Source organism: Ambystoma mexicanum, chromosome 1p (genome assembly GCF_040938575.1).
Source record: "Ambystoma mexicanum isolate Mex_15411 chromosome 1p, UKY_AmexF1_1, whole genome shotgun sequence".
Taxonomy (NCBI): domain Eukaryota; kingdom Metazoa; phylum Chordata; class Amphibia; order Caudata; family Ambystomatidae; genus Ambystoma; species Ambystoma mexicanum.
Genome location: NC_090921.1, coordinates 99,702,349 through 99,716,177, shown reverse-complemented (window position 1 = coordinate 99,716,177; position 13,829 = coordinate 99,702,349). Strand labels below are relative to the sequence as shown.

Genomic DNA, 13,829 nt, shown 5'->3' with positions numbered 1-13,829 from the left:
GTTATTGTGCCGTCACTTAGGTGTGAACGCTTGCTATCACTGTTATTGTGCCTTCACTTAGGTGTGAATGCTTGTTGATACTATTATTGTGCCTTCATTTAGGAGTGAATGCTTGTTATCATTGTTATTGTGCCTTCATTTAGGTGTGAATGCTTGCTATCACTGTTATTGTGCCGTCACGTAGGTGTGAATGCTTGCTATCACTGTTATTGTGCCGTCACTTAGGTGTGAATGCTTGCTATCACTGTTATTGTGCCGTCATGTAGGTGTGAATGCTTGCTATCACTGTTATTGTGCCGTCACTTAGGTGTGAATGCTTGCTATCACTGTTATTGTGCCGTCACTTAGGTGTGAATGCTTGCTATCACTGCTATTGTGCCGTCACTTAGGTGTGAATGCTTGCTATCACTGTTATTGTGCCATCACTTAGGTGTGAATGCTTGCTATCACTGTTATTGTGCCGTCACTTAGGTGTGAATGCTTGCTATCACTGTTATTGTGCCGTCACTTAGGTGTGAATGCTTGTTATCACTGTTATTGTGCCGTCACTTAGGTGTGAATGGTTGTTATCATTGTTATTGTGTTGTCACTTAGGTGCTAATGCTTGTAATCACTGGTAATGTACCAGTGCTTCAGCAAGAGATCAGGAAATAGGGTGTCCAACAGACACACATCTCCCCTTGCTGTTTTTTTGTACTCGCATAGAACTCTGGGCATTTTGTTTTTAGTTCGTGTTTCTCTATGAATAAGCACAGGAGCCACTCGCCTGTTAAGGCTACTCACTCGTCACCCGCTGTCAAGTTTGCCCTGGATTGGCCCTGGCCGAGACCCGTGGACGCCAACAGGGCCCCAGGGCAGCATGCCATGACGCCACCTCTCTCAATGGCTCTGAAGTCATGACGGGCTACCAGCCCGTGAATCCTGCTGTTGTCAAATCTGGAGAACCTCAAGCAGGGGTGTGACTTCGGCTTATGTTGAGGAGCGTGGGGCTTTCTGAGTGGGCAGGGCAGCTTTAAAGTTGGAAAGGGCAAGGGGTGAATCCGAGCTCTGCAATTCACACCTCCCTCCCCCTGATCCGCTGGGGGAATTCCCGGGTGTCCCGGAATCACCGGTGTTTTGTCTATGCTCTGGGGGGCTGCAGCGAGAGCATAATGACGTCAACTAGCCCTGCTCCCTGTTATCTGCAGCGGGTGGAGTGGGCAGTAACTTATAGCCCAATTCGGATTCTTGTTTTTAAGTGCCAGAACAGACTGGAACAGACAGTGTGCATGCATATGGGGGGGCGGGGGTCAGAACTCCCCTCCCCCTACATAAATTCCACAAACAATGTTCAATTATTGGATATTTATGGGTTCTACACCCACAACAGTTTTTAGAAGTATTCAAAAACTATAAAGGCAAAAAATAGACCCCGTCCATTCAATGAATGTATTAGTGAATTCCTATGGCGCCAGCTGACGTCATATTGCTCTGGGAACTGAAAGGCTTAATAGCTCAAAAAGACTTCTTTACACATGAAAGGACGTCATTACTTGCTTTATGCTTTTCACTATGGAACACAATTGCATTCATCAGTATCATTTTATACAAAGGAAAAAACGTAGAACTTCATTTACAACACCTTTTTTTGGTTCTTCTCTTTTTCGTTCTCTTTCATTATTCTATGTCAATTACTGAAAAGAATTTTGTAATCAAATTTGTATTTGCGCCGAACAATTTAGTTTTTTTGCAATGTATCACCACAGAACCTTTTGATTTGAGCATTTTCTCTTGGGAAATATTCTGAATGACTTTCCTTATGAAAATAAAACGAAGAATGAGGTCCTGAGGAAGCTCTGGATTAGGAGTGAAACACATGTCGGCCAAATCTTGCATAATGAATTAGCGCACATGATTGTTTTTTATTTGTTCACTATTTACAAAAAACTTGAATGTGGTCGTTTATTAACTTTATGTTTAATGAATACTTCTAAAAACTCTATTGGGTGCAGATTCAATAAATATCTTGTAAACCTTAGCTTTGTCAGCTGGCACTGGGGGGGGGGCGGTAGCAGTGCCCTTTATGGAACCTTGCTGACAACTTTATCAATCTAGTTGTGTGGTGCACTGTGTTGTTTACCCCACCTTTAAAATGAGTGTGTTAAATTAATTTTTTCTCTCTTATCCTGACTTTTTTTGTTTAGTCCACCACTGACTCTGGGCAGGTTTTCTTCTTCACCAAATGTCCAAATTAAACACAAATTAAAACTTAAACATCGATACATCTGGCAATGCCCTAGGCTCCTAAATTGGAGTTGTTTTTAATGCGGGGGGCGGGGGGGGAGTATGGACCCTCGGTTGGAATGTCAGGCAGCGGTCTGCAACCTTTGGCGCAACAGGTGTTTTGGACTACAATTACCATCAGCCCTAGCCAGTAAAATAAATGGTGAGGGATCGAGGGAGATGTAGTGCAAAACTAAAAGGGCAAGAAAAAGACACAAAAAGAGAAAAAAGGCCCACAGCGAAGAACCCCCAGCACATGAAACAAGGCAAACCATACAGGAACATGCAAATAAACAGAGCTGAATCCTCCATGGGCTGAATGGCCATTCAGAAGGATCAGCGAGGAGTGAAAGCTCATATTTATCTATATACCGGTCTGTCTCCCCAAAGATAAAGGGTATTGCCTTCTTGATCTGGATGTGGCGTAGGGCACGGCTCAGATGCAGCAGTAGAACCGCACGTCGTTCAGACCAGTGTTGTCCGTCTTCCTCTCACTCTCCAGCCTTGTCTCCAGACCGCAAATGGCCACAGAGCATCTGTCGCTCCATGAACTGTAGAGCCCCCAGCTCTGGCCCAGGCCCTCCACCTCATGCCCCTCCGAGCATTTGAACTTGATGTTGTTGGCTGCGGTGTCGTCCCCCAGGGGACCTTGGGGGGACTCCACCCTCAGGGAGAAGGCGACGAGGAAGCCACGAGGGCACCAAACTGGGGTCGTCCAGGAGCCCAACCTGCAAAGAACCAGAGAGAGACAAAATTACCAGCAGCCCAGGTCAAAGGGAGGCCATCTCTGGCGCCATTGCCTTACAACGAAGTATGGGTGTTTCAGGTGCCTCAAAGCATGAGTATGGGACGGCCCATTGGGAAATTGAGGGATTCCCCAGCAAGTCTGTGCCTCAAAGCTTACAAGTACTAGCACTGCCCAAGAGAAGTAAAAGTGAACTCAGAAAGTCTATTGATATTGACCGCTCTCATAAAAATTTGATTGAAAGAGGCCACCATGGGGCGTGCAGTGAATGGCAGCATAGTCACTGCTGCTCCCAACTGAACAGACCTAAAGGGGATCTGAGACCTCCCCCGAAACCCCAAGAGGGGTTCTGAATCTAGAATCCGCTCACACTATTAATGATGCACACTCATTCCAGGTTTGGACTTAATTGATGTAGAGGAGCTTGAGTTAGCCAGGTCAACAACCTTCCCGGTGAGAGATGACGTCCCCGCTCCAGAGAGGAGCTCCATGTGGGAGCTACGCAGCCTCGCGGATCGAAGGCCGCACTGCAGGATTACCCGCTGTATAGCAGCGATGCCTGGCATCAGAGGCGCTCCAGGCAAGGATCTGATCTGAGCAATTCCTATCAATGGCAGGCATGGGAGTCGTTGGATTCTGAGGAGACCTTTCAGGGCCAGGGATGGTGTCCCTTTCTAGGCCGGCCCATGGTGTGCGAGAGACCGGCTGCTGCAGACAGAAGGGTGAGGTGTGGACCACCGATCGATGGTGGATACTGGCAGTGCCCTGTCTGGCCCGGCGACAAGAGGGCAGTGAGGAGCACACTGCAAGCATTGAGTGAAGGTGACTGCCCAGGAACTACCTGCTCAGTGAAAGAGAAACTGCTGCAGGGTGAGACCTGACTGATCTACCGGCCAGCATGAAAAAAACTCATGGATGCTGATGGGGTGGAGGTGAGCAGCCAGCTGTAACTCGGAGTGGACCCCAGGAACATTGGGGGAAAGAGGGGCCCCAAATAAAGCACTGGATGTATCGGGGGCACCAGTACCGGAACTAAGGAGCATCTGCCGTAGGAAGAGAAATTCATAGGCTCTCAGGGGGTGTCAAGAGGACAGTACCAGAGTTTCCTTGGAGCCCAGTCTCCCAGAGGCAAATGCAGAAAAAGGTGCCCATTTAAGGAACCACGACTTCAGTGATTAAGATAACACCCACCGGGATTGGAGACCTGATAACACGGCGGAGACAGGTGAAGAGCTCCAGGTGATAATGGGAATCGCTGGATGGAGGGCGCCTGCATCCTGGATTGAGTGGTTTGAGAAGTGCTGCTCCTTGCCAAAAGCCCCCCCAAGCAGTACACAGTGGCAGGGTAAGGAGTAGACTGGGCAACGTAACTGCTTCTGAGCTGAAGTTGGCCAATTGTGGAGCACCCATTGAGGTAATCGAGTGGCGGGGGATAAGGGGAGACCCACTGGGCACTAGTGACTCGGAGTGACCATAAAGGCCAGCCTAGGAAAAGGCCTGAGAAGCTGAGATGGAAAGGGGTTGCCTCCCCTTCTGGCGGACTGAATACATGGAAGATAACCAGCGGACCACAGGGGGAGTGAACCTCCAGAAGAGGGAGGTCAGACTCCTGTGCTGAATGACTTGGAGGGACTCCCTATAGCAGTTTAAATTCCTAGGCTCTTTAATTCAGAAGGGTCCGGAGGGGGTGGGGGAGAGACCCTAAGGGAATGGATGGCCAACAACCTGGTATCCACAAAAACGGATGTAGCGTCGCCCCTGGAGGAAATAAGGGGCATACACATGGACATAGGTCAGAGGCTGGATAAGATGGATCAAAGGATGGACTCCATTGATGACAGGATACAAGGGCTGGAATCCAATTAATCCTCCGTCGATAAGATGGAAATCCAAATAGACATGCAACTCTTGGAACTCCAAAGAAGGCAAGAAAAGATCACCCTCAAAATGGTTGACTTCAAGAACATGGAGCGACGCAATAATTTACGTTTTTTTGGTTTCCTAGAATGAGAGGGGGCGACTGAGAGGGACATAAAGAGGTCCATATTGGAAGTGCTGCAAACCCTGTTTGGGAATGATACCATAGAGTAAGCCCACCATAGATTGAGCCCATTGAGCCGGCGGAGACTCGAGGGGTCCCAGGACAATCTGAGCCCACTTTCATTACTATGCGGATAAGTCAAAGATCCGTGAAATATTAGAAAAGCAGGCTCCATCGACCATGCTACAGCCCAAATAACAATCTACTAGGATCTCTCTGCATTCACGCTGACCAGGAGAAGGGTGTGCGGACCCCTTCCCAAATGGTTCAATAAGAAAGGGGTAAAATATAGCTGGGGCTTCCCTTTACCATCTCTGTTGAACATGAGGGCCACAAGAATACATTTGTGACGGAAGATGACATACAGAGGGTCATCGGGGAACTACTGGAGGTCCCACGATATCGAGTAGGGGGCTCCACAGATGATAATGGTGACATGCCAAGGCCTGAGATGGCGAGAGACAGACAGAGAATCCCTGGATTACGGAAATTTAAAAAACTTAATACACCCCCTTTGGGCAAGAAGGGTCTGTGAAGCCTTGCTTATATTGTGCAGATCCTAAAAGAGCAAAGGGATACCTGCCTGCGATTGGGGGGGGCAGATTTCAGGGATTTCTCCAAGGTGCAGAGGGGTGAGGGGTAATTGTGTAGATGTGGGGTGCTGGGTAGAATGGTACAGAAAGTTGCAGATTTGTGCAAGGGGGCTCAGAAGAGGGGCGTGTCTTATATTTGGTCCTGTTGTTGGTGATCTAATCCTGGACTGTGTTTGGCGGCGGTGCAGGGTTGGATGCTTAGATGGGGGGTTGCATAGGGGAGGGGGGCTTGGTTGATTATGATATATCTTCAGTTGAATCCAGTCTTTCATGGTGTTTTCAGGATATTAGTTTTATGTTTGTCTTGACTGGGTGGTTCAGGGATGACATTTATGTTAGGAAGTGCATGAGAAAGAGTCCTAGGTTCTGGATGTGATTTGGCGATTGGCTCCCTCAATGCAAGAGGACTTAATTCTCCAGCCAGAAAATCTATGGTTCCCTGGGAGGTTCAAAGGGCAAAGTTAGATGTCCACCTACAACAGGAAACCCACTAGCAAAGAGGTAAGCAGCCTAATTTAAGAGCAAAAATAGTGGGTGAAGTTTATGTGGTGTCATGCAGGGACAAGAAAGGAGGGGTGTCAATACTCATCTCGGCTCGGCTGGGTTTAATAGTGGATGAGGTACTAAGAGGCCCAAATGGTCAATTTGTGTTCATTAAAGGGAGTTTGAGTGGACTTCCGGCTGTACAGCAGCAGATGCAGACGTAGGAATCCAACGCTCCATGAGGCCGAATTTATCCTGATAAAATCCTGGGCGAGAGTGGCTTGTAACCATTTCAAACTTGGCACTATTGCAGCGGAAGGTGCCGGCAGCCGCCTGCAGCACTCCTGGTGCGATCGGAGATCGGGAAGCGGAGGACCGAGCTGCTCTTGCAGCTTGTCGCAGCCTTGGCGGTGTGGCCGCCGTACTGTTGGAGGAGCGGGGGCGATGTGAGCCTGCCGACTGCTCGGCTGCCCCTCCTAGTAAACCACTGGTGCCGGTGGCAGCAGGGAGATGGCTACAGACTGGTTGGCCGCAGCGCGGCGGTGAGTGCCAACCACTACAGGAGGAGCAACGGGGAGACAAGCCGGAGCCCCATATCAGCGTGGCGGCAGGGGGCAGCAGCCATATAACAAGCAGCAGCACAGCTGCGTGAAGTCAGGCATTAAATTTATGGACTCCTTCCCCCTTCTGTAAAAATCGGACTCCCAGGCCTGGTGAGACCCGAAAGCTCGAAGCGCAATTCCCTTGGGGGGTACCAAGGAGAAGGAAGTATGCGCCCAGGGCTACGAGACAATCCCAATCAATGGAGGCGCACCCAGCAAATAGCAGGGGCACACTCAGGTAGCGGTGGGATCCCCGTGACAACCGGGATCCTTGGAGTGCAATCTTGGATGGGTGAAACTGCTGCAGGAGGGTGACCCATTGTCTGCTGGGTGGGCTGAGCCCTCCCTCGGAGTTGGATAGGCTTGCTCACTGACACCCACAATCAGCATTGAGGTGGGGGCCTCTTCTACCAAGGACCACGGACAAGTGTACCATGATCCAAGGGGTGGAGGCAAGGTGCGGGGGCCCTGTTGCTGAAAACAGTGGTGGTGCGCCGAGGGACCTCAGAGAGGCCAACAAGTGGGAGGCGGAAGGCATCAATGGGGACTACTTGCCTGGTTTGGACGGTGGGTGCGAAAGGGAGGCCTGGTGAAAGAGGTCTGATGGCGGGGCGTGAGGTGCCGGCTTATAGACTGCTATTCCCCCCTGCAGTTGGGGAAACCCACTGTGGGTCAAGAAGTGCAAGGGGAACCATACAGGTAAAGCAGACATCAGAGAGACTGCTGCTGGTGGGTGGGGAGGCCGATAGGCAAGTGTTCTACTGGGGAAGGAAACCCCCTTATCACTCCATGGCAAAGGAGAAGAGCAAAAAAGGCCATGCAGCAAAGTAAGATTGAGAAATGTGTGGTTTCAAATCCAGTCACAGTGTTGTCCACCAGACAGTGCTCCTCTAGCATAGAAGATCTGGCCCAGATCCTGGTCATTTTGCTTGGTTACATCATGGGGGCCATTGCAGAGTCTCAGAACTCGTTGAGTAGAAGGTTGATGGGTTGACTTCTGAGGTCTCCTTTCTGCGGCAGGATGTCCGCAAGCTGTCTTCAAGGGTGGGTTTGGTTGAGCAGCGTATACCGGACACGGAAGACGCAGTGAAAAAAATTGAAAAACAATTGACAGTGGTCTTCCAGAAGCTCAGAGTCCTGGAGAGCAGAGCAGAGGCTAGTGAAGAGAGGTTGGGGAGAAACAACCTCCACATCCTGGGGTTTATGGAAAGGATGGAGGGACACAGCATGGAATTTTTCCTCAAAAACTGTCTGGCGGACCTAATGGCGCCTAAGAAACTTCAAAAAATGTTCTCAGTGGAGCGGACCCAGGTGCCCATGTGCAGGCCAGTACCGAGGCCTCACCCTCATACGGTTATTGCAAGACTCTGAATTTCAGGGACAGGGATGCCCTGTTACAGATGGCTAGGGGGACTGGCACGATTACTTAAAATGGTTCCCGTATCCGATTTTTTGTCGACTATACAACGGAGGCGGAACGGGTGCGATAATCCTTCGATTCCATCAAACAAAAGCTGCTCTCCAGCGGCATCAAGTATGCCCTCGTCTTCCCTTCACAATTGAAAGTGCATTACGGAATGAAGGCACTCCTCTTTAACACGCCACGAGAGGCATGGGATTCGTATGAAACAGACATTCAGCAGATGGTGGTCCACACATCACAGAAGGGGGCACCAGTGCCAGAACCCGAACCAGTGCCTTCGTCGGCCCTGCTGTATTTGCAGGATATGTGGTCCCCGGATGATGTTGACGGCACCACGGAACGAGGGGAAGAGGCATTAACTTGGGGCATGAGGTGGACACAAGCATAGCTGCAAAAAAGCTTTATTCTGATGATCAAGCAACGTTAGCATACTGGCCTTTGGATTGTAGGAGGTCTGGGGACAGGCCCGGTTGGAGAAGGTCTGGGACAGGTCCAGTTTAGGTTTTTTGCTGTATTATCTGAGGTTCCTCTCATGTTTGATTCAGTTGGCGGTGCAGGTTCCGCACCGGCCAGGGCCGACAGGTGCTTCAGTTGGGGGAGAAGTGCTGGGTGGGGGTGTTGGGGAGGTTTTTCACGGTTTCTATTGTTATTGGTCTCATATTGCTTTACTATGGCAGACGGATCTCAGCGCAGTGGGTTGCAGGGCGGGTTCGTATGAGGGGACGGCTGGGAGTGGGGAGTCCCCAGGACAACCAACTTGAATTTGGTATTTAGGGCGAATGGCACAGGAAGGGAGTCACATTGTTAACATGGAATGTAAATGCCAGAGGAAGAAGGGGCACTTTGATCCTGATACATAAGAGAGTGCCATTCTTGGTTATGGTGGAGAGGGCAGACCCTGGTGGAAGGTTTGTGTTGATCCGGGGGAGCTATGGGGCGCCACATGGGGAATTGTGCCGGTTTATGCAACTCCTACCCTCACACAGGAATTACTTAATGATCGTCAGAAGCTTATAGTGCTGGGAGAGGCGATGAGATGGATGTTGGGTGGAGATTTTAACAATGTGATGGACACAGGCCTCGACAGGTCACATACGTGTACTAGGACTCTTGAGCATCCCACTAAATGATGCACCTTTGCTGGGGCAATAGGTTGGCTGGGTACATGGATAGCCATGCATGCAAGAGAGGCCGGGTACTCCTTTTTCTCAGGGGTTCATTCTTGTTTCTCTAGGTTGGACAATCTCTTCATGCCGTTAGGCGAAAGCCATCAGCTGCTTGCCCCAATCTTTATTGCCAGGGGAATATCAGATTACTCTCCATTATTAGTTACGCTCAAGAGTGGGCGTGTGTCACCTACACCCACCTGGAGGCTAAACTCCTACTATATGGGCTTCCCTGAGTTCACTGAGGCTTTAGAACGCATGACGCAGGAATATTTCTTGGTTAATGAGTGATCAGTGGACAGCCCATTCACAGCCTGGGAGGGTTATAAAATGGCTCTCAGGAGTGAGGCGATCTCTCTCGTGGCAGTGAGGCGAAAGCAGCATACACTGGCAGTAAGAGAGACCAAAGCAGCCCCAGAGCCTCAGAGAAAGCGGAAGTGGCCTTTGTCGCTGCTGACTCCCGAGAGGCACAGCTGAAGTTAAGGAGTGCCCAGGAAGTACTCCAGAATGTAGCACTGGTCTATGTGAAACAGGCCCACTGGCATATGCGTAGCCAAATTCATGAAGCAGGGGACAAGCTGGGTAAGATGCTTGCATGGCTACAGCATGGAGAGAGAGGTTGCAGGCAGGTGCGAGTCCCACTGAGTGAATCCGGAGAGACTCTGACAAGGAATGCAGACATAGTGCAGGTGTTCACTGGGTATTACGAATCACGATACAGTGCCCCATTGGGGGAACCAAGGAGAGATGCAGACGGGAAGGCAGCCTCTGGGGTCATCACACAGCTGTCTATACGGCAGCCGGAGTGGCTGGAGGCAGAGATCTCGGAGGAAGAGGTGATGGCAGCCATTGGCCAATTGCAGTCAGGGAAGTCTCTGTGCTCGAATTGCTTCCCAGTGGAAGTCTGGAAGAGATTGGGGGAGACGGTGAGCGGCCCTTCCTGCAGAGTATGAGGGATGATATATTGCCGGAGGATTTGAGGAAAGTATGCAGAGTGGTCCTTCCCAATCTGGGAATATTGCGCCTCCTATAGGCCAATATCATTAATAAATGGTGAGGCGAAGATCCAGGTTAGGCTCTTGGCAAATTGTTTGCAGAAAGTTATAAGCCACCTGGTCCACCCGGATCAGTATGGGTTCATGCCATTTAACTCTACCCGCATGGACTTGCGTAGGGATCAGCTGGCCCTTGGCCAGGCCTCCACTATCCCGGACCAACTGGCGTTATTGTTGGTGGATTTTGAGACAGCCTTAGATTCAGTGCTTTGTGACTCACTGTGGGGAAGTATGGAAAGAATGGGCTTTGGAGAGAATTTCCTGAGTTGGCTGCGCTTGTTATATAGATCGGCAGTAGCTGATGTGCAGGTTAACGGAGTATGCTCCGGGGCTTTTCCTCTGGAATGGGGAACATGGCAGGGTTGCCTCCTTTCCCCCAGCTCTTCACCCTAGCGGTTAAACCACTGGCAGTGAATCTTAGGTCATGCACAGATAAAATGTAATCCCTATATGCGGATGACCTGCTGATTTCCATGGGTGACACGGCTATGTCCTGTCACGTGGTTTCAAGGATACTACGCATTTGTCAGGGCGCCAGTGGCCTTTAAGTTCATTGGCAGAAGTCCGTTATTTTTCCCGTCCTGGGTGGGGATGCAGCACTCCCACGGGATTGCCCATATCAGATATCTCGGATGGGTGTCCAGTATTTGGGCATTCAACTGGGAGAACACCCCTCGAAGGCTGAACACCTAAAGCTACTCCTGTCTGATGAGCAAGGCTGCCCTTTTCAAATTGATATCCCTACTCACGTTTCTTTATGCACTGCAGAAAGCTCCGCTCCTGGTTCCAGGGAGGGTATTCAAGCAAATAGATGGGGTACTTAGAGAGCTTTGGGGTGGGTGATAAATGAGCCCAGGTCGCTCTTAAAACTCTCCAATTATCAGTTCAGGAAGGGGGATAGGTCTACTTTATTTGTAACAATACTATTGGGCAGCGCAACTGGGAGTTGTTAACGACTGGCTATACAAGGACCCAGAGTTATCCCACATAGAGTCGGAATGGTACTGGATGGGGAGAAGACCCCGGTACAGGTCTTATATGCTATGCAGAGGGGAGGCAGGGCAATATCATACATGACACAGAGTGTGCAGCAGACATGGGGCGAGGCACACGCGCATATCAGCTGGAAGGGGAGGCCAACTCTAAGCCAGCCTCTATGGGCTAATGCACTTCTTCCGGAGCTTCTTAAGGTGGGTCACTTCAGGCAGTGGGAGAGGTGCAGGATTCTGAACTTGGCAGATGTGATCCAGGGAGACAGTCTTCTTCCCTTTGAATCCTTGCCGGAAAGTTTGCCCTGGGCAGGGGTGAGAGCTTCAGGTACATTTAGCTGTTGCATGCGGTTAGAGCACAATTCCCGGTTCTGAGAGAGATCCTGCAGTGCTCCCATTGGAAGATAACCTACTAGCATAAGAAATTGAGTCAAAGGACACATCAACGTTGTATCATGTAATATCAACTTCTGACGCTCAGGAATTATTCGGCCTCCAGGATAGATGGGAAGAAGAAGGGTTCAGGTGCTGATGTCTCAGAGGGAAATTGGCACATCTGCCAGACTACACCTTATACGGTGCAGTTAATATGGTGCTTGACCCGGTGAGAGATCTCAAGAGGCTGGGAGGGGAGGCAAAAGTGCGCCCCTGCAGTAATGACTCCAAATGTTTGGCGACTAAATCAGGATTTGGGTCTCACCGACTCACTAATAATTTAAAATGAGGGGGATAAGCCATTCACATACTACTCGTCAGTGCACAATTCATACTCAAGAATAGACTTGGTGGTTAAGGAATCTCAGGTGTTCCCGATCGCTTGGTCAGACCATGATTTGGCAAGGATTTCCCTAGGGAACTGTCTTAGACACAGACCTTTGGGAGAGTGGAGGTGCAATGATTTCCTGCTTAAGGATAGGGAGCTTGCCCAGGAACTCCTCATGGAGATTCAAGACATTTCACAAACGGAGAGGTAAAGGTGCAGATTCTCTGGGAGGGAGTTAGGCTATGACACAAGGGTCTCTCATAAGGATGGGTTCCCAGAAACAGAAAGCAAGAAAGGAACAACAGGATTACATCAGGAGTAAAACAGGAGAGATACAACTGGGAGTAAACAAGGGTAAATACCTTACCCCGGGAAAAAAAGCTAATACGCTCTGTCTCTATAAGGCAAATTTAAAGGCTATTCTAGTCCAGGACACAGAGAAGAAATTGTTATTCTTGAAACACAAATGTCACGAGAAAGGGGATAAAGCTGACACAATTTTGGCGTGGAGGTTGAGGGAGGAAAGAAAGAAAGAGGAAAGCAGTCTGGTTCATTAAATCAAACGTGGGATATATATTGTATGACACTGCTAGCACTGGAAGGAGGTTTGCCAAATATGAAGATCTGTATACATCTGAATATGTGAGGGACGATTTGCAGGACGCCACATTCCTAGATCGGCTTCCGCTGCCAGGTATCCCACCGGATTACGCTGAAAAGGTAGATTCATCGATTACCCAGGATGAAGTGATACAGACCAATAAAAGGATGATAACAAATAATAAATAATAAATAATAATAATAAAATCAGGCATGGTGCTGGGTGGCGACAGGTTCTCAATTAAACTTTACAACACTGACAGATCCGCTCTAGCCCCTTAGTTGGTGAGAGTCTTAAATGTAATACTAAAGGGAGACGCTTTGCCAAACACAATGATGGAGGCAATTATAGTGCCATACATAAAGATGGGAAGGACCCGACATGTTGCTCATCCTATCGACAATCTCCTTGCTGAATAATGATGTGAAGATTCAAGCCAACATTCTGGGCAGTGGGCTGTAGGGTCTACTTCCCTTCCTCATCCATTGGGATCAGGTGGGCTTTATTCAGTAGAGGCAGACATCTGACAATATTAGGAAGACTATTGACCTGATGCACCGTGGTCAGGCTGCCAATGTTGATGCATGCTTAATCGCAATAAATTCAGAGAAGGTCTTTGATCGGGTTGCTTGGCCATACATGATGATGGTCCTGGGAAAAATGGGATTCAGGGCTAACTTCTTAAGTTGGGTGCAGGCCTTGTATAGAGGGTCCACGGCAAGGGTGCATTTTAATGGTGTACTTACAGCCCCCTTCAGGTTATCGAGAGGGACAAGACAGGAGTGTCCTCTCTTGCCGTTCTTATATATGCGCTCACTATGGAGCCGCTGGCTATATCAATTAGAACAGACCAGTTGATTCTCTGTGGTGGAGATGTGCTCTAGCACCTTGAAGCGTCTTGTATGCTAGATGGAATTACCAATAATGATCTGAGACCCAAATAACCAGACAGACTCAAAGAATATGATTTATTATCAGCATAAAATAAAGCAGGGCAATCTGGCGAACAACAAGCTGTAGTCCACCCATTCACACCCAAATTTGATTATACAAAGGTTTTATACCTCGATATGCGTCATCTATGAAGTCATCTTACGTGGCAAACT

General features: G+C 49.2%; 1 protein-coding gene across 1 annotated transcript in view; it reads right to left on the bottom strand.

Annotated features, from left to right (window-relative positions):
- Nucleotides 1-1,521: 1,521 nt before the first annotated feature.
- LOC138566656 (vitelline membrane outer layer protein 1 homolog) overlaps nucleotides 1,522-13,829 on the bottom strand; it is a 30,847-nt gene continuing 18,539 nt past the window's right edge. The window contains exon 3 of the mRNA XM_069644216.1: nucleotides 1,522-2,990. Coding sequence (XP_069500317.1) covers nucleotides 2,699-2,990 — 292 coding nt within the window. The 3' untranslated portion in view covers nucleotides 1,522-2,698. The remainder of the gene's footprint in view (nucleotides 2,991-13,829) is intronic.